General features: G+C 32.5%; 2 protein-coding genes and 1 long non-coding RNA gene across 7 annotated transcripts; all 3 read left to right on the forward strand.

The window, feature by feature from the left end:
* Positions 1 to 1732: 1732 nt before the first annotated feature.
* Positions 1733 to 4197, forward strand: LOC123911640 (probable transmembrane ascorbate ferrireductase 4). Its single transcript, XM_045963106.1, has 4 exons — positions 1733 to 2028; positions 2169 to 2220; positions 2397 to 2593; positions 3815 to 4197. Exons 1-4 carry the CDS (start codon positions 1876 to 1878, stop codon positions 4136 to 4138), a joined length of 726 nt encoding a protein of 241 aa, XP_045819062.1. The 5' UTR covers positions 1733 to 1875; the 3' UTR covers positions 4139 to 4197.
* Positions 4198 to 5721: 1524 nt separating this feature from the next.
* On the forward strand, positions 5722 to 10272 carry LOC123911641. 5 transcript variants are annotated; one of them, XR_006810610.1, is made up of 4 exons: positions 5722 to 7934; positions 8082 to 8214; positions 8361 to 8541; positions 8961 to 10272. It is a non-coding gene; the product is annotated as an uncharacterized LOC123911641 (long non-coding RNA). The 5 variants fall into 5 exon arrangements; XR_006810608.1 differs by having other exon boundaries at positions 8115 to 8214; XR_006810607.1 differs by having other exon boundaries at positions 5722 to 8214.
* Positions 10273 to 14103: 3831 nt separating this feature from the next.
* Positions 14104 to 23164, forward strand: LOC123911642. The gene is made up of 10 exons (XM_045963107.1): positions 14104 to 14710; positions 14777 to 14911; positions 16311 to 16399; positions 17137 to 17225; positions 17335 to 17438; positions 17541 to 17643; positions 17722 to 17797; positions 19041 to 19146; positions 21345 to 21876; positions 22849 to 23164. Exons 1-10 carry the CDS (start codon positions 14422 to 14424, stop codon positions 22940 to 22942), a joined length of 1617 nt encoding a protein of 538 aa, XP_045819063.1. The 5' UTR covers positions 14104 to 14421; the 3' UTR covers positions 22943 to 23164.
* The last annotated feature ends 386 nt before the right edge of the window (positions 23165 to 23550 follow it).

The raw sequence follows: 23550 nt of genomic DNA on the forward strand, positions 1-23550 counted from the left end.
TTATATTTAGAAACTATTTTCTGTAAAACTGTATTATCAACCTACAATTTAATAAAATATATAATACTGTAGCAAATAATTGAAAAATAATATAACCATGATTTTGTGTGAGTAGAAAACAAATAATATATCCTTCAAAAAAAAAAGAAAACAAATAATATAGGCGGGCAGGTAAGTATAAGAAATAGTTCATTATAATAATAAAATAATAATAATAATAATAATAATAATAATAATAATAATATAAGCATGGTTCCGCCGAGGAAAAAAAAATATAGAAGCAATTTTTTTGGAATTTAGTTGTTATGTATTGTCGGTGTAAATTTTTTTTACTCATGTATACAATGATGTATTACTACATCATTTAATGAACGTGACACATCATGTGTTTTTTAAAACAATACATGATGTGTTATAAACTAAAAAATAATACATGATGTGTTGCTATATTATTGGACGTATGTGTAAAATAACTTTACACTTTTTTGAGTGTATATAAATTAAATTTATTTTATTATCAGTTAATATATATATATATATATATATATATATATATAATGAACAAATGAACAACAGTGGAAAAAGACACGGTTACAAGCATAAGAAATAAAACAAAGCATTATATAAACAAGGGTATAATAGACATACAAGGATATTATACAAAATAAATTTTCAAAAAAATAGTAGAATTGATTTTGTTGACGCAGAAGCTACAAATACAAGCTTCTTCCAGAATCAAGTTTGGGCACTAGAATCAAGTTGCCTTTTATGTAGCCAAACATAATTATTATCATAGAATTGCTTTTGTTTGCCATGAACGTGCGTTTAGGTGCACTCACCGTGCAACCAAACAGGTACTAAATATGACCCAAAAGATAAATATATTCACAAATCTATGATTTATCCATATATTGTTCAACTATTATATTTATATGTATCAAAATTATAAATACATTCACAAACATATTTTTATTTTCAAATATATTTTTATCTTAATATAAAATAAATTTTACCTTTTAGATTTATTAAAAATTTAATGTATCTAGCTACTTAAAAATAGCGAACCGTAGTTTTCAATTCTCTCTACACTTGTAGTCTTTTTTTTTTCTTTGTTCATCTTAGTGAGGTGGTTTTAGGTCATTTTTGGCCTAGAATCACCCCCTCTACATCTTTTTTTTCTCTCTTTCTTTTATATAAATAAGTGATTTTTCACATATATCGCTTTTTCTTTTTTGTTTTTTCGTGTTGTCGCCGTCTAAGTGTGGCGTTGTGTTGGTCGTCGTCTTGTGCGACATTATTTGATTTTCAGTATTATTGCAGCGTTCGCTTATTCTTATTCAAATATCAACTTCAGTTAATTGCAGATTCAATCAATGGTTTGGATATCAACGTTGCAGATCTGGAAGCATGAATAGTCCGGTGACTTTAATTTTATCATTTTATTTGTAATAGGCAATTTGCCGTTGTATGCTATTAACTTGGATGTCAAGAGTTTGTTCGCAAATTCACCATTTTACCTTTTTAGCGATGTTGAATAATATGTGATTGTATTTGATGTATTTTATCAATTTAAATAAATGAATATAATTTTATTTTTGAAAAAAAAATCTAATATTATCTAATTTATAAAATGGACTAAATATATTAAATTTTCATTAAATTTAATAACTGAAATATCTCTTATATTAAGAAACGGAGTGAAATGGACTACATTTAAGGGAGGGGGCAAAAGATTCCAACAATTTCCAAAGTTACTTTAAGTTTGTGTTTTGAGTGTATAGTGGAGAGGTGGAAAAAAAGTGGATCTAAGAGCTGAGTTGTCGGCAGCCATATTTCAGTGTACAAACCAACTAACCCACTTCAGTAGTACTTGATATGGACACTGTATTTCCCTCACTACTCTCTTTGCTATTTCTAGCAAGAATTTCAGGTTTTGCGGTAGCATTTCTTGTTCTCTTTTGGGCTCTCTCTTTCAAATCTAGCTTCCTCACACTTCCTTCCCTTCCCCAACAAGATCTCAACTATGCAGTAAGTAAATATCTCTCTTTCTTTTTTTCTGCATTTCTTGTTATTTACTACATCAAGTAAATGCTAGATAGTGGGGACAATTTTTTATTATTGTTGTATATAATAAATAAATTATATGATGCATTTTATTTTAATTACAGGTTCTCCATCCTGTGCTGATGGTAATTGGATTTATCCTCTTAAGTGGAGAAGGTAGCAATCCAGAAATTTTATCAGCTCTTGTCATTTATTTTTATATTTATTCAATAATTAATGTATCTGATTTATATTATCGATCAGATACATCAGTTATTCAATAAATCTAAAAAAATGAATTGTCTCTTTTTAATTATTATTTTAATGAATGAATGTTGTGTTGTGTTGTGCAGCAATTTTGGTACATAGATGGTTACCAGGGTCAAGGGGATTGAAGAAATCGGTGCATTTATGTCTACAAGGGGTGGCTTTAGCTTCAGGGATTTTTGGGATTTGGACAAAATTCAAAGGAGAAGATGGGATTGTGGCAAATTTCTACAGCCTGCATTCATGGATGGGTTTGATTTGTATATCCCTCTTTGGTGCCCAGGTATTCTTTTCATGATCTCCATTGTTTGATATCATTCATGCATATCTCCACACGCATTAATCAGGAAATGTATTTTGATCAATAATTTGTAAGAGACATTATTAGAAAATCGGAAACCTTAAATTTTCTATTTTTTAACATTTAAAATATATGAGTTTAGCCACGGTATATCTGTGCACATAAAATTATTACATTATTTCTTTTAAAGTTACAACTTTGGTAGCCACTATAACACTTCTATAGTGGTTTTTTTATGTGTAGTTCAGCTGATGTCATGAAAAAATTACAATTTTTGTCATCATTTAAAAAGGTGACAAAAATCCTTAAAGTTTTAGTTGAAGAAACAAACTTTATTTAGTAATTGATTTTTGCTAATGAATTAGCATCATATAAATTTCAGATCAAACAAATGTTTGTCATGGACATAACGTGCTAGGAGTAATAACGTGCAAGCAGGGTACTGATAAATTTTGTTTCCTCTTTTGATATATATTATTATAAAATATTAATTATAAATAGTATTGATAAAATATAGGTGGCCTGTCAGTACACAAATGCACTTCTGTAAAATCTTGGCCTACTTGACTAATAATTAGTTTTGTTTTCTCGTTCTGCACGATGTTCGATAGTTTTGAATTTATTGCAAAAATTGATTAAATTATGCATATTATTAAGAAAAATAATTGACTACTTTTAGTTTATGTATTGTCAATAAAATATGTTACTAAATCCTCCATGACTATTGTTGTTCATTAAACATACAAGTTGAGAGATTCTATGGAGATTCTAAGAGCAACTCTGCGATAGTTGTTTGACTCGGTCCGTCGGAGTGGAATAACGAAATAGAGTAATTAGTTTTTTATTAGTTTGTTGATTGGAGTCTGCCACCGTGGCACTTTCTACAGTGGCAGACTTCAATCAACAAACCAAGAAAAAATTTGATTATTTCGTTACTCCACTCTGGCGGGCAGCGTCAAACACAAATTAATATAGTTAGTCACTTATCGGATGGAATGGAGTTATTTGAAGAAAACATAATGCATACCATTGTAAACTTACACACAAATAGGAGTTGAAGTTCGAATTTTGATTGCAGTGTTCAACCAAAAAAATTTAGCGTTTTTTTATCAGTTGAGTTATAATTCATGGATAAACAAATCACATTTATTTAGTATATACATATTTATTTTCATTATTTTTAACAGTTTGTGTATATTGCAGTGGCTAATAGGGTTCATGAACTTTTGGCACCGAGGAGAAATGCGAACAGTGAGGATAAGGATCTTGCCATGGCATGTATTTGTTGGCCTATACACTTATGCATTGGCAGTAGCAACAGCAGAAACTGGATTACTAGAGAAGTTAACATTCTTGCAAACACAGAGAAATGTATCCAAGCACAGCATTGAGTCAATGGTTGTAAATAGTTTAGGCATTGCTCTTGCACTCCTTAGTGGCTTTGTTATTTTGGCTGCTGTTTCACCTAAGTATCAAATGCTTAATACCACACTTTTCTACTCAGATACTAGGTGTTTGTCATCTTAATCAAACACATTTCACAATTGTTCATGCTTTAGTAATAATATATGTTCTAAGGTTATCTATGTGACATGCCTAGTCAACAATGGTGCTAGAGTTTAGTACATTAGGTATGTAGAACGTGATATTTGACTTTACGACCATAGATGTATATATAGAAGAGTCTGATGGGAGTAATGGGCGAGATAGTTTAGAGAGTATGGAGAGAATTATGGGAAAGTTGAGATAATGAGGAGGAACTAGTCTCATGTGTTTCTATTATCTTGGAGCTATTAGCCGGTGTGACTTAGTTCATCCTCATCCGGTGGGATGATTAACTAAACATGAGATATTAGTTCCCTTAGCATATTGGGCCTTTTGGCCTATGGGACGGGAGCCCAAATAGAAATTGGGAGGTCGCCGAGTCCAATATATAACACCTAAATATAGGGATGAATATCACGGCCATAACCAAATATCATAATCGGTTTGGTTTTCACAAAAACAGTTATAAAACCGGTTATGTCCATAACCACTTTTATAACCGGTTTTTACTTTTAAAAACCGGTTTTTGATTTAATAACTGTTTTTTTTTCTTTTCAAAATTGGTTTTTGAGTAAAAAATTCAGTTTTCAAAAAACAATTCCCGATTATTTCTGGAAAAGTTTCAATTTCAGATAAAAACCAATTCCGGAGTTTTTTTTTCAGAAAAAAAGTTTCCAATATTTTTTCTGGAAACAATATTTGATTTTTAATTCGAAAAAAAGTTCCCGGATTTTTTTTATTTCAGATAAAAACAATTCCGAGTTTTTACCGGAATAAAAGTTTTCGATCTTTTTTCGGGAATTTTTTTTTGGAAAAAAGTTCCTGATTTTTCATAGTCTGTTCTTGGACCAAACGGTGCTGCTGTGAACTTGTGAACACGCACATCACATGACCAGCGTTTGGCAATCCTCCAACCTGGGAAACCAATTATTCGATGAATGAACAATAAACACAAACAACCCTTTCTTTTTACCGACACAAATGATATACAGAGGAGCTCGCCAAAAAGGAAAAGGGCAAATCTGACCATGGGTCTTAGGGGAGACATACTACCGCCTTCGAATGGTACCAGTAATCGTCGACAGAGCAAGTCAGTAGTGCCAGAAAATGATCGTAGTAGTTCGAGACACAGATATGCAGCCAACGAAGTATAAATTTTAACAGAGCTAGTCAATAGTGCCAGAAGAGTATAAATTTTGACACTTATTAAGGAAACTATTTTGCCAATACTCATCATTTCCGTTGTGAATCACACTAGCTATTGTTTTTTTTATAAACATCACACCATCTTTATTTATATTTATTAATAATTTTTTAAAAAATAAATTGATTTCAATATGTTATTAAATTTATAAATTAGTTTTATTTATTAGGCAAAATTACATCTTTATCCTTTAGGTAAATTGCTTATAAAAAAAGAAAGTATTTTGTTAGCATGTAAAAAAGAAATGTTGGGCTGAAAATACGGCCCACAATAGACAGCGTAATATTGACGCAAGTTAAAAAAGATCCGTTGCGCCCTAATCCGCGAATATATATATAGATAGATAGTGAACATTACTTTCTATTTCTATTCTCTCTCATAGATTGAATATCAAAGCTCTGAGTTTCTATTTCTATTCTCTCAATAGATTGATTCATTCATTCGCTGTTTCGATAATCAAAGCTGATCTCACTTTATTTTGCGCTATTCTCTCATAGATTCATTCATTTCGCTCGCTGTTTCTTTTGTTGATTGATTTCGCCCTAATCAAACCTCTCTCTCTCTCTCTCTCTCTCTCTCTCTCACTTTCCTTACCAACCCAACCGCTTCATGGATTCACCGCCGTCTACTCCTCCGATCACCACTCCTCGTACTCCCATTTCGCCATCCACGCCTCGTACTCCCATTTCTCCATCCACACCTCGTACTCCGATCACCACTCCTCGTACTCCGCCGCTTTCATCATCGTCCCTGGCGGGTGTAGTAACTCCGTCACCTCCTCGTGCACCGATGAAGCAACGAAAGATATATTCTACCCCGATGCTACACTTGATGGATAAAATAATTCAAGAGGGAGAATTGTTGTTGCTTGAGTATCGAAGGAATCAGAACACTGCTGAAGCCAGGGAAAACAACCGAAAAAGAAAAATACGTATTTTGATGTCACTTCGATGATCATTCATTCCTTTTCTATATGAAAATGGGTAACTGAATGAAAAGGGTAAGATATATATTTCTTCCTTTCAGTTGTTGATTGATCTGTTTGAGGTAGGTTATGTTATCTTCTTTAAAAATATTATTTTGAATCCATAATCTGTTAGGAGTGTCTTTGCAGGTACATCAACATTCCTATTCTTGTCAGTAAGATATTAATTTGTTTTTGCCTCTTTTTCATTTACTTTTTACTTTTTATAGTATCAAAAATGGTAAGGAAAAGGGTAAGAATTTTTTATTGCTATTTTGTTATTATGAAATTGTGATGTTCTGAGGTAGGTAAGGTTGGTATGCTATATTCATTACATTAACCATCATTACTGCTAAACCAATGACATCTGTAAAATGCGAGTGGAAACTATCCTCTGTCTTATTGGGAGCTCAATCTCGTCTGCGACGACAACATTTCAAATTGGCAGAAGGTAAGTTACTTCCTTAGCATTCTATTCAACAATGCCAAAGGCAGGTTACTATGCTTATTGAAGGTTCCTTTCAACTATACTGATCAAGTATAACTCATTTGGTACTAAATTGTTTGGCATAATACTCATCCATCACTTTACAATATAATGAGTGTCATAAGTTTTAAGATGGTCTCTCTGCCACTTTATTGTGTAAGTTAGTTAGCTTTCCGTTAAGTTTTCCTAAATTGCATTTTTCTTACCTGATTGCATCCAAATAATTGGTTGCTAATTATGCATTTTTGCTGGGTTTTTTTTAATCTTTAACTTGTTACTTGATGCATTCTATTCAACCATCACTGTGTCATTTGTTAGACACAAAATTCAATGTGCAAAGGTGATAAGTGATAACAATGTCAAAGCTTTGTGCTACCAAAGACAGGTTTGTATGGTTATTTTGGTTTTAATCCTTAACACTTCTTGATGCCTTCTATTCAACCATCACTATATATCATTTGTTAGACACAGAATTTGCAATGTGTAAAGGTGATAACAATGCCAAAGTTTTGTTCTGCCAAAGACAGGTTGGTATGGTTATTGAAGTGCTTTTTATAATAAGCTTAGAGCTTATGTCACACTTTTTTATGTCAGACAGGTTTCTAGTTGTTGGTACTTAGGCATCCTGCTTTTTTCTTTCATAATTATGCATTACTCCAAATTTGAAGGTTTTTTCAACTATGAATTGTCTTATTTAATTAACTATACTGATGAAGTATAACTCTTTTGGTACAAAATTGTTTGGCCTAATACTCGTCAATGTGCAAATTCATGCACATGCTCATAATTTGAACGACGGTGGACAAACACAAGATTTGCACATTGGCCTATATCTATCATATTATCAAAACCTACTGATGGAACTAACATACTTTACTACTTTCTTATCTCTGCATATAGTTGAAATATTGCTTAGCTTTCAAAGTTGGATGTTTAGGGCTCCAAAACCAATCAATCATATTGTAGCACATTCATGACTGGTTTCAAAACTGAACTGACAGTCATTTTGGTTTCCTTCACTTGTTGTCAGGTTTGCTTGTATACAATCCTTTTTCGCCAGTGAAGACAAGACTGCAACTTCAGATGCCCCTTCATCAGGCACGATCATACTCTGGGCTATATGGTCTGCTCTCCATCTTACATTAACTATATATTCTGAACTGTTCACTTAATTGATTGCTAACTATTCATTTTTGCTGGTTACTTTGGTTTTAATCTTTAACACTTCCTGATGCATTCTATTCAACCATCACTATATGTCATTTGTTAGACACAAAATTTGAAAAGTTTTGTTCTGCCAAAGACAGGTTGGTATGGTTATTGAGCAAGCTTCAAGGAAGCCACTGCACCGGTTCAGGAAAAACCCTTGATTTCGACATTCCGTTCCTCCCAAACCTCTCCAGGTTCCTCCATCTTCTCATTTCACTTGTTGTGTTTCTTCGTCTTCTTTAATTCTTATTGATGTGTCGATTCAAACTTATTTATTTATTGACTGTAATATGTTCAATTTATGCGTGTGCGTGACTATGAAGCTTTTCTTTGCTTTTAGGTATGCCAAATTTATAATGTTGCCCAACATTTTGTTTCAATTTTATCGATTATTAAGTTAATGATCCTCATTGGTGGAGTGGAAGTAAAAACTGTCATGAAGAAAATTGAGGAACAAGGAGCAAACATCTTGATCAGCAGCACGCCTGTTGAAGTGCTTATGCTCTGCTACTCAAACTTCGGTATGTTTTTCTTTTACTTGTTCAATGTTTGGCTTGAATTGAATCCCTGTTTCCAGATTCTGTTTATGTTTGGATCACATGATTTGCAATTGCAAACTGAACATGTTTTCCTCTAGAGCTTAATTTGGATTATTTATAATAGCATTTATGCCTTGTATTTTGGCTTCAGGCAGTAGAGATTGGTCATACTTCAGCATTACATTAAGGTTTTTTGAAGTGACTTCCTTGAAAAATACACTAGAATTGGTTATAAGGTCAATTTTGTATGTTGAAAAACACACTAGAATTGGTTATTGTGATAGATACACTGTTCTTTTGCTCTCCCACCATGCATTCTTGATATTTAGATCAAGTGTGTTGTCATGTTGTAGTTGTAATTTATATGAGTTTGTAATCAATTTTATTATTTTGTTTTGTAGGAATGGTAGAGATTAAGATGTGAACTGATTATGCAAGTGAAGAGCCTAATTTGTGCCAATGGATGCAAGAGGATAAAGAACTGTCTACTCATGGTCATTATCTTTACTACGAGATTTGAAGAAATGGATAAAGAACTTTATTTGGTCAGGGGATATCACTCAAAGGAAGCTGGTAATTGTTAGTTGGAAAAATGTTTGCAAGCCTTTTAATCATGGTGGTCTAGGCCTCAGGTCTTTATTTATTCTCAATGATGCCTCAAATTTAAAGCTTTGTTGGGACATGTTACATTCACAAGAACATTGGGCTATATTACTGAGAAGCAGGGTCTGTTGAGATAAACAATGCATATCCACATTTTTTCATCCTTATGGAGTAGCTTCAAGTCAGAGTTCATTTTAATTTTGGAGATTCTTTTCAGTTGAAGATGACTCTACTGTAAATTTATGGAATGACAGATGGTTTGATAAACAATCTTTGGCTCAAACGTTACACATACCTGTCAATCTTCATCAGTTTGCTTCAAGTCAGAGTTCAGTTTAATTTTGGAGATTCTTTTCAGTTGGAGATGACTCTACTATAAATTTATGGAATGACAGATGGTTTGATAAACAATCTTTGGCTCAAACGTTACACATACATGTCAATCTTCATCAGTTTCTTTCTGCTACTGTTGCAGACTTTATTCATGATCACCATTGGCATATTCCTTTTGATCTGGAAGTTATGTTCCCTAATCTCAGATACATTATTGATAGGGTTTCAATCCCAATGGAGCATAAGCATGATGCGTTAGTTTGGATTCATACTGACTCGGGTAACTTGTCCCTCAAGGAGGCTTATTCTTTCAAAAATCATCATTCCATGGATCTACATTGGGCTAAGCTTGTGTGGCTTGGAGACTTATGCATGGTACGATGCCAACTGATGAAAATTTAATGTTGAGAGGATGTAGCATGCCTTCAGTCTGTAATCTTTGCCTTCAGCATGTTGAAACTTCCTTTCATTTTTTCTTCGAATGCCCTTACTCTATAAACATATGGACCTGGTTCTCTGAGATGGTTGGTATTAATTTATATTTCAACTCAGTTGAAGAAATTTGGAAGAAATGTGACAGACAATGGACTCCTCAGTGTAAGGTTATTATGCAGGCTTCACTGATTAACATCATTAATACAATTTGGTTTGTGAGAAATCAAGCAGATTCAAGGGAAAGAATGTTCGCTGGGAAAATGCAGTCACTTTGATATTGGCAAATGTTGCTTTAGCTGGAAACAATACAAAGCGTACTTTCTACAACTCCATGAAGGACTTGAAAAAAAAAATCAGAGTTGAGATACATCCTCCTAGAGCACCTATAATTAAAGAAGTGCTTTGGCTTCCTCCATACTTATCTGGACTAAGTGCAACACGGATGGGGCTTCAACATCCATATCTTCTTCCTATGGTGGAATTTTTAGAAACCAGCAAGCTGAGCAATTGAGAGCAATTGCGATAGCTAGCTATTATAATTGGACCAACCTATGGATTGAGACTGATTCATCTTTGACGGTCTCAGCTTTCAAGTCATCTAAGGAATAGATGGCTGAATTGTCAAGCTCTTTTAACAAATATGAATTTTGTGATTAAACACATCTTTAGGGAAGGGAATGAGTGTGTAGACATGTTAGCAAACATTGACCTTGGTCTTAATATCAGACATTCTACGAACACACTTGGCATGCCTAATTTTGGGTTTGTTTCCTTTTAGAGGGTTTTGGTTTGGTCCCCCCTCTATTTTGTGTATCATATTTCCTTGTTTAATATAGTTTTGGTGGTTGCAGCACTGTAGCTGCAACCCTCCTTTTTTGAAAAAAATTTCAAAATAATTGATTGCTAACTATGTATTTTTGCTGTTTTTTTGTTTTTAATCTTCAACACACCTCTTGGTATGGTTTTTAATATACTGAGACATTCTATTCAACCATGAGACGCAAAATTTGAAATGTGTAAGCTTTGTTCCGCCAAAGACAGGTTGGTATGGTTATTGAAGGGCTTTTTGTCATAAGCTTGCTTGAATCTTATGTCACTCTTTACTATGTTAGGCATGTTTTTAGTTGTCGGTAATTATATTTATTTTTAAATATATTAATGAACTAATAAACCAATGAAATTAAACTTCTATTTTGAAATATAACATGATATTTTAGAAAATTTGACTATATATAATATCATATTTTAATTTTATTTTAGTTTATAATAATACATTTATATATATATATATATATATATATATATATATATATATATATATATATATTGTGTGTGTGAAAAATTAATAGATTAATAAACTTAAACCACCAAAAAGTTAATAGATTTTTAATTTAATTAAAGTACAAATTTTAATATATATATATATATATATATATATATATATATATATATATATAATAATAATAATAATAATAATAGTTGGAAAAATATTATTCATATTCACTTAATTAGGTCAGGTTAGTAGGTTTAAAAGGCATTTTTAATGGTCTGGAGTGTGACCTTTATAGCTAAAATAGCTTTTATTATTTTTAAAATTCAATTTTACTTATTTTATATTTTTTTATAATAGATTTACTTTTCTCTATTCTCATTAAATTAAATGTAAATTGTGTTTAATTTACCCTCTCTCTTCTTTCTCTCATCTATACCTATATATAAATAGGATACAAATATTTTTGGTGTGGATTTTTCATAATACCAACAATACCTTTGACTTTTGTCTTTTTTGTTCCCTGAATATGATGGGGGTTTAGATATTTGTGTATCATTCCTGATCTCCAACGGAATTATAGAACATCATTCCTGTATGAAACTTGAACTATATTTGATAAAAAAAAGTTTATTTAAAAATGTAAAAAAATCCCTCAAAATTAGGTCTTTTAAAACAGAAACAATAGAGAAAACAATTTGTCTAAGATTCGCCTTAAAGAAAGAAAAACAAATTAATGTAATTTTAGTGTGTGTTTAAAAGTTTATATTTTAAAAAAGATAAAAATATAATTTTGATAGGCACATTCGTTCATGAGTTCGAATATTCTCATTTTCGTCTACTCTTTTCAATAAGAGAAAACACAAACTCTGACTCATACTCAATTGATTCGAATTTTTTTCGATCAAAGACGTTGGGGGCTAACCCACTTGGGTTGGCCTAATGACGTCTGTGACCTTGAAGTGTGATCTCAAGTTCAATTTCCCCGGGTGCCAATTTCGGCGAGCTAGTCTATACAGAGTAAAAAATTCTAGCTTTAAATGGCCCCCGGGCGCAAGTGGATGGTGGGATTGGTTCCCTCAGAATAGTCGATCATTTGGCCAGATACCGAGTTTTTTAATTAAAAAAAAAGTTTAAATATGATTTTGGACCCTGCAAATGAGTTGAAATCCTCTTCATTTTGTCGTTTTCCATTTCCTTCATTACTATATAGTCTTAGAAATATAAATGTAAAAGTGTGACATTAAATGACTCAAAATCTCTTCTTATTTTTTTTTTTATACTAAAAATAACAATATTTATTCATTTCAATAATCAATAGAGTACATCAGATACAAATTCAACATCGGTAAAAACAAAAATGATGAACCTGTTAACAAACTCATAGCATTCAAGTTAATAACATACAATGACAAAATGCCTACAAATAATATGATAAAATTAAAGTTACCGAAATGTCCATGCTTCAAGATCTGCAACGTTGATGCTCAAATCATTGATTGAATCTGCAATTGATTGAAAATGATCCTTCGATATGAATTAAACGAAAACCGCGACAAAACGGGAAATACAACAACGCCCTAACAAGGCGACGACCAACACAAACGCCGCACTTAGACGACGAAATCACAAATAACAAAGAAAGCAACTAAAAGACTCAATCTATGTGAAAATCACTTATTTAAATTAAAAGCAAGAAAACAAAATGCAAAGGGGTGATTTTAGGCCAAAAATAACCTAAAACCACCCCTAACAGGCGAAGAAGGAGAAAACTCAAAATGAAAAACTAGGGCCGACTCAAAAGAGAGACAAGTGAACTCTGAAGCTAACAAGTTTCACATTTTAAACTCAGTTCGGCTTACTCAAAATCTCTTTTATATCCTCCAAAATATTAAGAAAAACTTTGGTAATGGAAGAAATGAAAATCATAGAAAATGAAGAGGATCCTTACTCCCGGCAAATATGTCTCATTTTGAATTTGGTCCTTGTAAAAAAAAAATGATTTTAGTGCTTGCAAAGTCTCAAAACTTTTAAAATGGTCCCTAACATATTAAATTTCTGATAATTTGACGGATGCTGAATAGACTTCAATCATGAGATATTTGACATGTCAACAAAAAATCTAGTTTATGGACCATTTAAAAAGTTTAGAAATTTTGCAGAAATCATCTAGTAGTCACAAAAAAAAAAAAATAGGCATGACAACAATATATATATTGTTTGGATTTGTTTCAATAAAAATTAATTTTAAATGAATTGATTATGTAAAATTGATTAGATTTAATAGTGAGTTGAATGCGGAATAATTTATAATTAATATAAAAATGAATTTACTTGCGGCTAAACTCTGAATTATTATATTTCATTTTTAATGCCAAAAAAATAATACTATTTCAAACCCTAAATATAAGCCTTCTTTGAGAAATTTTTTTATCCCTTTTTATAAAATTTTCAACCACATTAATTATTTTCTTACCAACATGCCCCTAATTTTTTTTTTTTGAATAAAACATGCCCTTAATTTATTTACCTCTTTTTCTACAATTTACAATAAATAAATATTATAATAGTAACACACAAATCTCTTTCGCAAAGGATAAACTTGTAAAAATAACATGTTAATAAGTTTATTATTAATTGTCTTAGTAATTCATTTAACTTAGTAAATTGAGTTACTCCCTCCGGTCACAATTATAAAAAAAAAACTACTTTTTAAGTTATTGAGAAAATAATGTATGTAATCTATTTTATCAATAAACCTAAAAAATGGATACATTACTTTATCAATAAATCTAAAAAATGGTTTTTTACTCGAAGGAAGTATATAATTAGTACTTAAACAGAACTGAGGTAAATACAAAAAAAAATAAAAATAAATAAACAGACCTGAGGTATTTATTCCTATTTCTTTCAAAAGAAAAAAGTAGAGTATTTATTCCCTATAGATAGATAGATTAGTGACTATAACAACCAATGAGAAAAAGAAGTAGAGCAATGAAAATGTCTTCAAACAAGAATTAACAAAGAGTAGCAAGCAATTTTGAAAGAAAAAAAAAAAAACTCACCCTCCCACTCGATCATCCTCATTGCTGTTACTCATCGGCGTTGGTGGTAGGTAGTTACTACTTACTGCCGCCTCCCACCACCCACCACCCAACCAACGTGACAATACCCGCCACTCCTTCCGATAAACCCCTAACCCTAATTTGAGACAAATAACAATGTGGCCAGCTAGTATTACTTCTACTCCTAACCCTTCCTTCTTCCTATTTCTTCCCTCTATCAACACCAAAACCAAACCCTCTCTTTTTCATCCTCACATTTTCAATCCATCTCCCACTCTATGCCGTTCTGTTTCTTCCGATTTCAACGGCTGGGACCACCTCGATGCACCCGTCCGCCCCACTACCACCAATGACAAAGGTCGTTTCTATGCTGCTGCTGCTGCTTTTTTAGGCGTTGGAACTTCCATGGCTATTCTTCTTGCCACTCTCTCCCTGTCTAGAAAAGGTTCGTTTGTCATTTATTCTCATTGTTTTTAGTGGTGAACACTGAAATTAATTGATGTGTGTTTAGGTTTCAAGATTCAATTTACAAGCCCGTTGCAAGGAATGTGGAGTACTACTACTAATTGTGATCAAAACGAAGCTGTTGAGTTTGATGAATCCAATGAGGACGCCGCTGTGGCAGTTACACAAACTGTTACGTCTGGTAAGCAAGAACATTTGTTTAATTTTGCTTTTTTGCTGCCTTAGAGTAAATGGTCTTTTTAATCCCCACCAATTGTAGATTCGGAAAATTACACGCTACTAAACACTGCTACAGCGCCACTATAGTCATTTTATACTACCTAGCAGCATGTCATGGAACAGTAATGATTTGTTCAAATTATGCTATTGCTATAGTGCTATAGCCACTATTTAACAACAATGTCCTTGCCTGAAAGTGGCATACAATGTCTGAATGGTCCTTTTAGAATTTTGGGTTGGACCTAACTCAACCCTACAAAACCGGCTTGTACGGTGAGAAACCATCCCTCATCCAATGTAGGACTCTTAACACACACCCTCATGCCCAACACTCTTGGGCTTGGTGTGTTGATATAAATGGCGGGTGGTCCAATAGCGGAAACTTGATAGCAGGTCTCCCAACGGATCTTGGAGAGGCTCTGATATCATCGTAGAATTTTGGGTTGGGCATAACTCAACCCTACAAAACCGGCTTGTATGGTGAGGATTGCCCCCACTTATAAATATATCTTTAGGCCATCTCTCATCCAATGTGCAACTATTAACAGTGCATATAATAAAGGAACTCCTACAACCAGGCTTCCCTTAATCATTTTAGTGTGTGTTTAGTAAACAGTTTTTCTGCTGTATTATACCTCATGAGTTTGGAGAGTCTATGAACTGCCCGTCAGGAGGTTTTGAATTGCAAAATCAATCACGTGCTTTGTCTTTGATGCTAAGTCAATTGCTTAACTCTAAGCAGTGCTAATTAGTCACACTGATGTAATACCTAGGGGTTCATGTGTCAGCAACTAAAATTGAAAGCCAATCTTTGTCATTTTCAAATTCACTCCCAGCAATTCTTCACCGCTCCTCCCTCTGACCACCACCCTGACCCACCGAGACAAAGTCCATGCCACTTCTTCTCTTCAGTACTACATTTTGTTTTCCATCAATAATGTTACAAAAATTTAAAAACTTGGAAGAGAAAACAAGGTGATGGATGACATTTTTATAATTAAAAGTGAAAATAGGGAATAAAATATATTCTGAAACCAAACATGCCCTTAGATCAAAGAATAGATGATTTTTGTTAAAAAGTAAAATATTGGTAACAGTAAATGCTAACATTTTATTAAAACGTTATAGTTTTGATACACAACCATTGTCCTTCATATTTTGTTTATCATTTGCTCTTCTGATTTATAAACATTTAATTCTATTCGGTCCAGTTTTGATCTAAACATTTATTTCTAATTCAAGATATTATTCACTGTTTCAATAGTTTGGTATTGTGTTTAAGATTAAGCTTGAGTATATGCTGTCGGTGTTGTATATTTCTCGAAATGTCTTCATCTATTTTTTACCCTTCATCATATCAGAAGCTACTGAAAAGCCAGGACGAGTTACAGTCCCTGTTTCAGTGGATTCCACCCAAGAAGAAGCATTGTCAATCTTAAAGAAGTTGAAGGTTTGTTTCTAGAAGTATGATTTATTTATATAAGATAGACAAGTGATATCCACCTACATTGTTCTGTACTCTACTCTGTACCACTCAAGATCATTTCAAAGTATAACATAATAATAATAATAATAATAATAATAATAATAATAATAATAACTATACAAATATTTTTTAGTGTTTCGTTTTCATTTTTGGTATAGGAATGTTATTATATTTTGTTATTTGTTATACTTTTGATCTACTGAATTATATATATATTTTTTAAATATACTAATTATCTTTTTGATATGTGAACCCTAGCTCTACACCTTATTTTGTTCAATGTACTGGCAGTTGGTAAATATCGCTTGAGTCATTTGTTATGGTTTTGGTTATGATGCATATGTTTTTAGTTTTAGCTATTGAAGTATGTTTTCTAGAAGTAATTTGAGGAAAAAGTCACAGAAATGTTCCATGTAGATAGTATATGCATGCATTATATATAGTTTTAGCATCAATGGTTATAAAGTGCATCTTGGTATTTCTCTAGACTAGAAAACTTCTGGATGTAGGACTACATGTATGCTATGGACCTATGGTATACATAAATCTGTACTGCTTAGTGCTTACATGCAATATGTTCTTGTAATTTAATCTCTCACATTGGTTGTGTTCGACTATGTTGCACCAAAACTATGCACTATTTTTGTGGAATTGGGTGGAATTGTAAGCTTGAAATTGTAGTTTTCTGATGATTTGTCTAGATAATTGAAGATGATGCAGAAGCTAATGAATTGTGTACCAGAAGAGAATTTGCGAGATGGCTTGTTAAATTAAATTCGTGTTTGGAAAGGTTAGTTCCTGTGCATGATGCATGTAACTTCATTTTCTGGAATTGATTTAGAGCTCAAACATGTAGGTTTGCGTGGCTTCCATTAAATATGGGTTTCTTTGTCTTCCAGAAATCCAAAACACAGGATTGCAACAATTGTATCCCTGTCTGGCCTTATAGTTACTGCATTTGATGATATCAATGTTGATGACCCAGATTTTCAATATATTCAAGGTAATAATAAAAGTTATGGAACTTCACTTGAACCCAAAATCAAGTTTGTCACATGTAGTGATTTGAATGATTTATACTAATATTGCCAATTCAATGATAAAGTCTTAGCAGAAGCCGGTGTGGTCCCCAGCAAATTATCTTGGCAAAATAGTTCAAATGGTTATGGATCTGACTACAAAGAAGGCATATATTTTTTTCCTGATAGGTGAATTTCTATTCCATTACTCTTTTAAACTTCACAATCAAATTGCATTGTACTGAATGGGAGGTATGTCAACTGCAGATTCGTTTCACGACAAGATTTAATGGAATGGAGAACTCCATTGGAATATGGATTTTTCTCTGCGATAATTGACCAGGTATGCAGTTTTAAAAGATAAGTATTTAGGTATTTTTTAAGGTACCGTTTGGCCCGACTTTTTTATGGTCTAAAAGCTACTTTAAAATAAAGTTTAAAGTAAGTGCGTTAGAAAAAAGTTAAAGTTGTTTGGTGATTTCATTTTTAAAAAACTTAAAATAAACTCTAATTCATATTTTGTTTGATAAAATATTTTATTTAAGGATATTATATTTTCAAAATATAATAAACAAATATTAAAATTGTGTGCACTATTTTATCTTAATTTTGTGTGTCTATATAAAACAATTTGATACATTTTTGAAATTCATAAAAATAAAAAGTGCATAAATTCTCAATTTTAGTAGGTCTCAATAACATATAAAATAATTTTAAATTTGTGTAAAATTTTATATAAATAATCTAAATGATATAAACTTTAAATCCATTGTAAATTATATTTTGTAAACTTTATATTTGTTAAAGTATTATGACACGGTGTCACATTATCGGTGTGAGGGAGCCGGAGTTCAAACTCCGACCATAGCGTCCGGCTTAACAATTTTAATATTTTTTTTCAATTGCGCTAGGACTTGTGAACTATGGGTGTAATTTTATCCAAATACATGTATAGTTATTTAAATGATTAGTTTCATATTTTGAAGAAGAAGAAACATGCTACATGGTTCTTTATATTTTTTAATTAATAGTACAGTGAAAATTAATAATAGTGCTTTTTTTTATTATAAAAAAATAAAATAAAAAATATAGTGCATTTTTTAGATAAAAAAATAATAGTGATTTTCTAAAATAATAGTAGTAGTAGTAGTAGTAGTAGTAGTAATAATAATAATAATAATAATAATAATAATAATAATAATAATAATAATAATAGTGCACATGACATGCGTAAAAAAAAAAATAGTGCACAAGACATGAGGGTAGATGCATATGAATATATCAATTAAATATAGTATATATGGTTTTGCAAGGATTCGAAGAGGGAATTGGCCGAAAAGCTGATTTTCCTCGTAAAAAGTTGCATATATTAACTTTATCAAAAACTCATTATTGATGTATTTTACACATCAAAATTAAGTAACTTTTTTTATCAAGTACTTAAAAAAAAAACTGTTTGGCCTGACTTCTACTTTTATGGAGTAAAAAGTCAAAAATAAGTTCGGTCAAACGGTACCTAAATATATGCATGATGAAAAGCTTCTCATGTATGTCATCTCTTAAAACCTGACTTTTTTACAGTCCAGGTATCAATTAAAAAAGCAGGTTATATGGATGTGAAAGATACAACATCTCCAGGAGTTTATTTGGACATGTTGGCGGGAGATAGTAGTATACTCAGAAAAGTTTTTGGTATGGCGTCTTAGACTTTCCTCCTATGTATTGATGTTTCTTTTTTTCCCTCACAAACAATAACAATTGACACATTTGTTTAGCATATAAATTTTTTTCCGACAATTATTCCTGGAATTATGCCAGATCAAGCTCCTTGTAGAGATGTAATGCCCTCTACCCATTTCTAACAGAAAATTCTTCAAAATTAATTCCTCTTCCCTTTCCCTTTTCTTAGATTTCCTTTCTCTCACTGCCACCTCCGACAACACGTCACAGACGCCTTTTTCTAGAATAAACTTACCGCACCTTGGGGCCCACTGGTTGGTGCTGGATCAGCTCCTCATTTGGGCCCAAAGTTAGCATGATCGCGAGGCACCTTGTAACATTGGACAATCTTGCAATCTTTGAAGCTTCCTCCGTTCGACAATGCATATGTGATTGGTAGTTGCAGGATTGTTCCATGGTTGTGAAAATCATAGCGAAATTGGGAATCAACTCGCAGCTGTATTTACAAAAACTTGGGTGATTTTTTTTTTTTTTTTGCTAAACACCCTTTTTTTTAATTGAAAGGGATCTGGGTTGGGTTTTGGGGAAACCCATAACTATGTTTTATGCGACAGTGACCGCTGAACTTTGTTTACTGCATTCCTGTCAACAATATTTTCAATTAGGTTTTCAAACAAGCAGAAGCAGCCCAATTTGTCTAATTTTTTTTTCTGAGTGGATTTGTTGGTACGACCCACAATCTTGTATAATTAGGTTTTCAAACTGTACCACTATATTTAATAGTTTTCTCAGTCTTCGACGTTCTCCTTTATTTTTATACTTCTAATTTAATTAATTATGTCATTGTGTATATATATATATATATATATATATATATATATATATATATATATATATATATATATATATATATATTACTTTAAGTTTAGTTTAATATTATGATTTATAGATTATTCCTTTATTTTTTTTTGATGAAGTTAAATTATTCCTTTATATGTCTGATTTTTATTGTTATGAACTTAGTTTAATGTTCTGATTTAGATTTTAGAGGTTATTTTCTTCATCTATGGTAACTTTTACACATGTGTATATCCCTATTAGTAGGATCTTACGATTCATACTACGATCCTCGACTTACAATCTTTCAACCCCCCTGCCGATCTTGCATAGACTCGATTTTTACAACATTGTTTGGGTCGTCTACTGTCATGGTCCTAGCCCAATCATACCCGCCCTCAGAAACATCCTTGTCCTCAAGGCTGAAGGTTGGAAATTGACTCTAGACAGCGGCAACATCTCCCGGAGTTGCTTCTTCAAGTGACTTTCCTTTCAGTTTCCCAAAAAGTTGGCGTTACCCAGCAAAGATTGCACATGTCGTGACTAGCCAGTATAGCTTCCGGCTCAAAATTTTCCACGTCCTCTCCAGCTAAACCATCGGGAAGAGCTTCCCTCAACCTGATAATTGCCAACAACTTATTTGAGAACAGAAACTTGAAACACCGGTTGTATATACAAAACAAGAGGCAACTCGAGTTTGGTGCTATGGCGCCCAAACGCTCTAGAATCGCAAAAGAATCATCATTGCAGGCAGCAGCAAACATCGCATTGATCCTAGTAGCCACAATGCTGTTGGGGAGGGCATAATTTAAGGAAAACCTGTTCCCCTACTGTGAAACTACGTTTGAGAATGGGAAGACTTGAGCTGGAACACGGTTTGCCTCTACAGGCAAGAATTCGTTTGAGAATGGGAAGACTTGAGTTGGAACATGGTTTGCCTCTACAGGCAAGAATGGTTTGAGAGTTACCTCTATTAGGCTATAGATACAACGATGAAAACATGTCTCATCTACACGGTTTGCGTAAAAAAAAGGCAATACATACAAAATAAAGATGAGATATTATTTCTATGGTAGCATTTTCCTATTTTTCTATTTACATCTTAGAAGATACTTATACTAATATATTTTCAACTATATCAAATGGAGAACAATATTGTGCATTCTAAGCATAACCCTATAAGATACAAAATGGACTCCGAATTTTCAGCACCCTATTTATGCTTTTATTGTGGTCTGTAAACCTGGTTAATGAATGAAGTGGTGCCTGTTATATATTTTATCTTTTATGTTAGCGTTATTGCTATGTATGTAGGAGTGCAACAATGAAGAATAATCATAGGAGGAATCTATTGTGAATTTACTGTTTTACAGGACAGAGTAAGCGCTTTCAGCCACACAAACCTTCAACAAAAGCACAAGCAGCTGTGGCTCTGACAAGTGGCAGGATGAAAGAAGCAATATCTGCTGAAATTACAAGATTAGAAGCTGAGAATTCTGCCAGGCGAGATGAGGCAGAAGAGATCAGATCCGAGCTGCTTAGCCGAGGACACATACAGAAGTTTTGGGATGCGAAGCTTAGTGAAGAGAAAAATCACGGTTCTGATGTAGAGAGGCTTTACCTTGAGGCAGTAAATAATTTGGTGGAAGAGAAGATCAATCAAGAAAAGATAAATGCTGAATGTTTAAAAGAACAGGCAGCAATGGATTGTCAGAAGCAGATGCTACTTAGTTTGAAAAAAGAAGTTGATGAGGTATCAGAGAAGCTTGCCTCCGAGAGAGTCATATATGTAGATGAAAAACAAACTGTACAGAAGTTACTCAGAGATTTAGAGTTCAAGTATGAACAAATTCTTGACACCAAATCCACACTGGAAGCTGAGAAAGAAGCTCTTCAGATGCTTAGGTAATTTATGACTTTTGCTTATAATTGTGGCACCAAATAATTTAATGTAGAAACTTGTTTGCTAGAGAAGTTAGTTAGTGATGCATGACTTTTTTACTACAATATCAAAACAGTATCACTGTTTACTTCACAAATTTTTTTTTTGTCTCACTGAGCTACACGGGTCAATTGATGCTATTGGTCTATTCTGAAAGCCAATTCTTCAATAAATCATTGAACATAAGATGCATTTTTATATTAATAGAGTCTAACAAGACGTGATTTTACTTTTACTGTAAAAACAACAAAGCATTGTCTCTGAGGGTGTGTTTGTTTCCCGGTTATAAAACTAATTCCCAGGAATGGAATATTGAAAATATTAATTCTTGTGTTTGGTAGATGGAATTCACAAAATATTCCCAGCAATAAATTATTCCAAGGAAATTTAAATACCCACGTCCATAGGCATGTTATTCCCATGGAAAAATGACTGGAATGTTTTTTTTCCAGTGGTAATATTGGCAGTTAGCATAATGTAATTCAAATGAGCATCATCATAGCCCACGATGTGTGTGGGTGTTTTTAATTTAAAAAATAAATAAAAATTATTCCTAGGAGTCTTAATTCTTAACCAAACTCTTTTGCAAAATTCCTTGGAATAAAGTTCCGGTTATTATGTTCCTTGGAAAATTAATCCTGGGTTTAATTTTTGCATCCATGAAACAAACACACCCTGAGTTCAGCAACATGTGTAAATTTATGCCATTGGATTTTTTCAAAAGCCAAAATTCACCAAAGACCATTTATAGCACAAGTTTTCATTTACTTCTATGAAAGATTTCTTTGGTTCTCCTTAGTGCATAACTGCATATGAATTGTTTTCTTTTTAAGCACCGCGCTCCAGGTTAGTGCTATCTTTCTACTTATATAGTTATAGTTACATCTTGTAAATGTATCTTGAGTTGGATGAGTCTCATGGTGCAAATGTTGCAGAACTTGGGTGGAGGACGAGGCAAGAAGAAGCCAAGCTCGTGCTGCTGTTCTTGCAGAGGTAGGACGAAGATGGAAATGGGATGACCAAGCTTGAATGTAGGCAGGCATGTACCTTAACTGTAAATTGCTATATTTTCATGTACCAAAAGCATAAATCTTCCGGCTATGATGCTATTTGGTATGGTCTTTCAATGAGAAAAGTAAAGGATTGAAGCTCATGATAGCCTCAACCTTCGTTTTGTATTTGTGGAATAATTTGAATTTGATACCATAGTGAAGGTAATAATAGAACAATATATTGTAAGCTAAGTTGAAATAATTTGTGCAATAAAGATCTATAGCTAATAATTTAACATAATACGATAGTGAAAAACAACGTTGTCATTCAAATGAACTGAAACAAAAGAGTAAAGCTATAGTGTACTTTAGAATGAAATATGATTGGCTTAAATAACTAAAATAAGTATGAATTAAACATTGATTATGCATTAATATTGAAATATTAGGAAAAGAGAACAAGCTCTTATACAAAATATAGCTAGAGCAAATCACTACTAAGGGTGTGTTTGATTCAGAGAAAAGTAAGGGGATTAGACAAATTTATGTTGTATTGTGTTTGATTCTAAATTTGTGTTTGGAATTGGACAAATTAGGAATTAAGGAGGAATTGGACAAAAACTGAAAATTTTATCTATCATTAAA

The sequence above is a fragment of the Trifolium pratense genome, linkage group LG2 (genome assembly GCF_020283565.1).
Source record: "Trifolium pratense cultivar HEN17-A07 linkage group LG2, ARS_RC_1.1, whole genome shotgun sequence".
Lineage (NCBI taxonomy): Eukaryota > Viridiplantae > Streptophyta > Magnoliopsida > Fabales > Fabaceae > Trifolium > Trifolium pratense.

Bases quoted from the DNA above. Each gene is read 5' to 3' on its own strand.
- LOC123911642 (XM_045963107.1), top strand. From the start codon at position 14,422: ATGTGGCCAGCTAGTATTACTTCTACTCCTAACCCTTCCTTCTTCCTA. The intron at 14,912-16,310 runs GTAAGCAAGAAC...TCATCATATCAG, and splicing joins TACACAAACTGTTACGTCTG to AAGCTACTGAAAAGCCAGGA. The intron at 16,400-17,136 runs GTTTGTTTCTAG...TGATTTGTCTAG, and splicing joins CAATCTTAAAGAAGTTGAAG to ATAATTGAAGATGATGCAGA.
- LOC123911640 (XM_045963106.1), top strand. From the start codon at position 1,876: ATGGACACTGTATTTCCCTCACTACTCTCTTTGCTATTTCTAGCAAGA. The intron at 2,221-2,396 runs GTAGCAATCCAG...TGTGTTGTGCAG, and splicing joins TATCCTCTTAAGTGGAGAAG to CAATTTTGGTACATAGATGG. The intron at 2,594-3,814 runs GTATTCTTTTCA...TGTATATTGCAG, and splicing joins TATCCCTCTTTGGTGCCCAG to TGGCTAATAGGGTTCATGAA.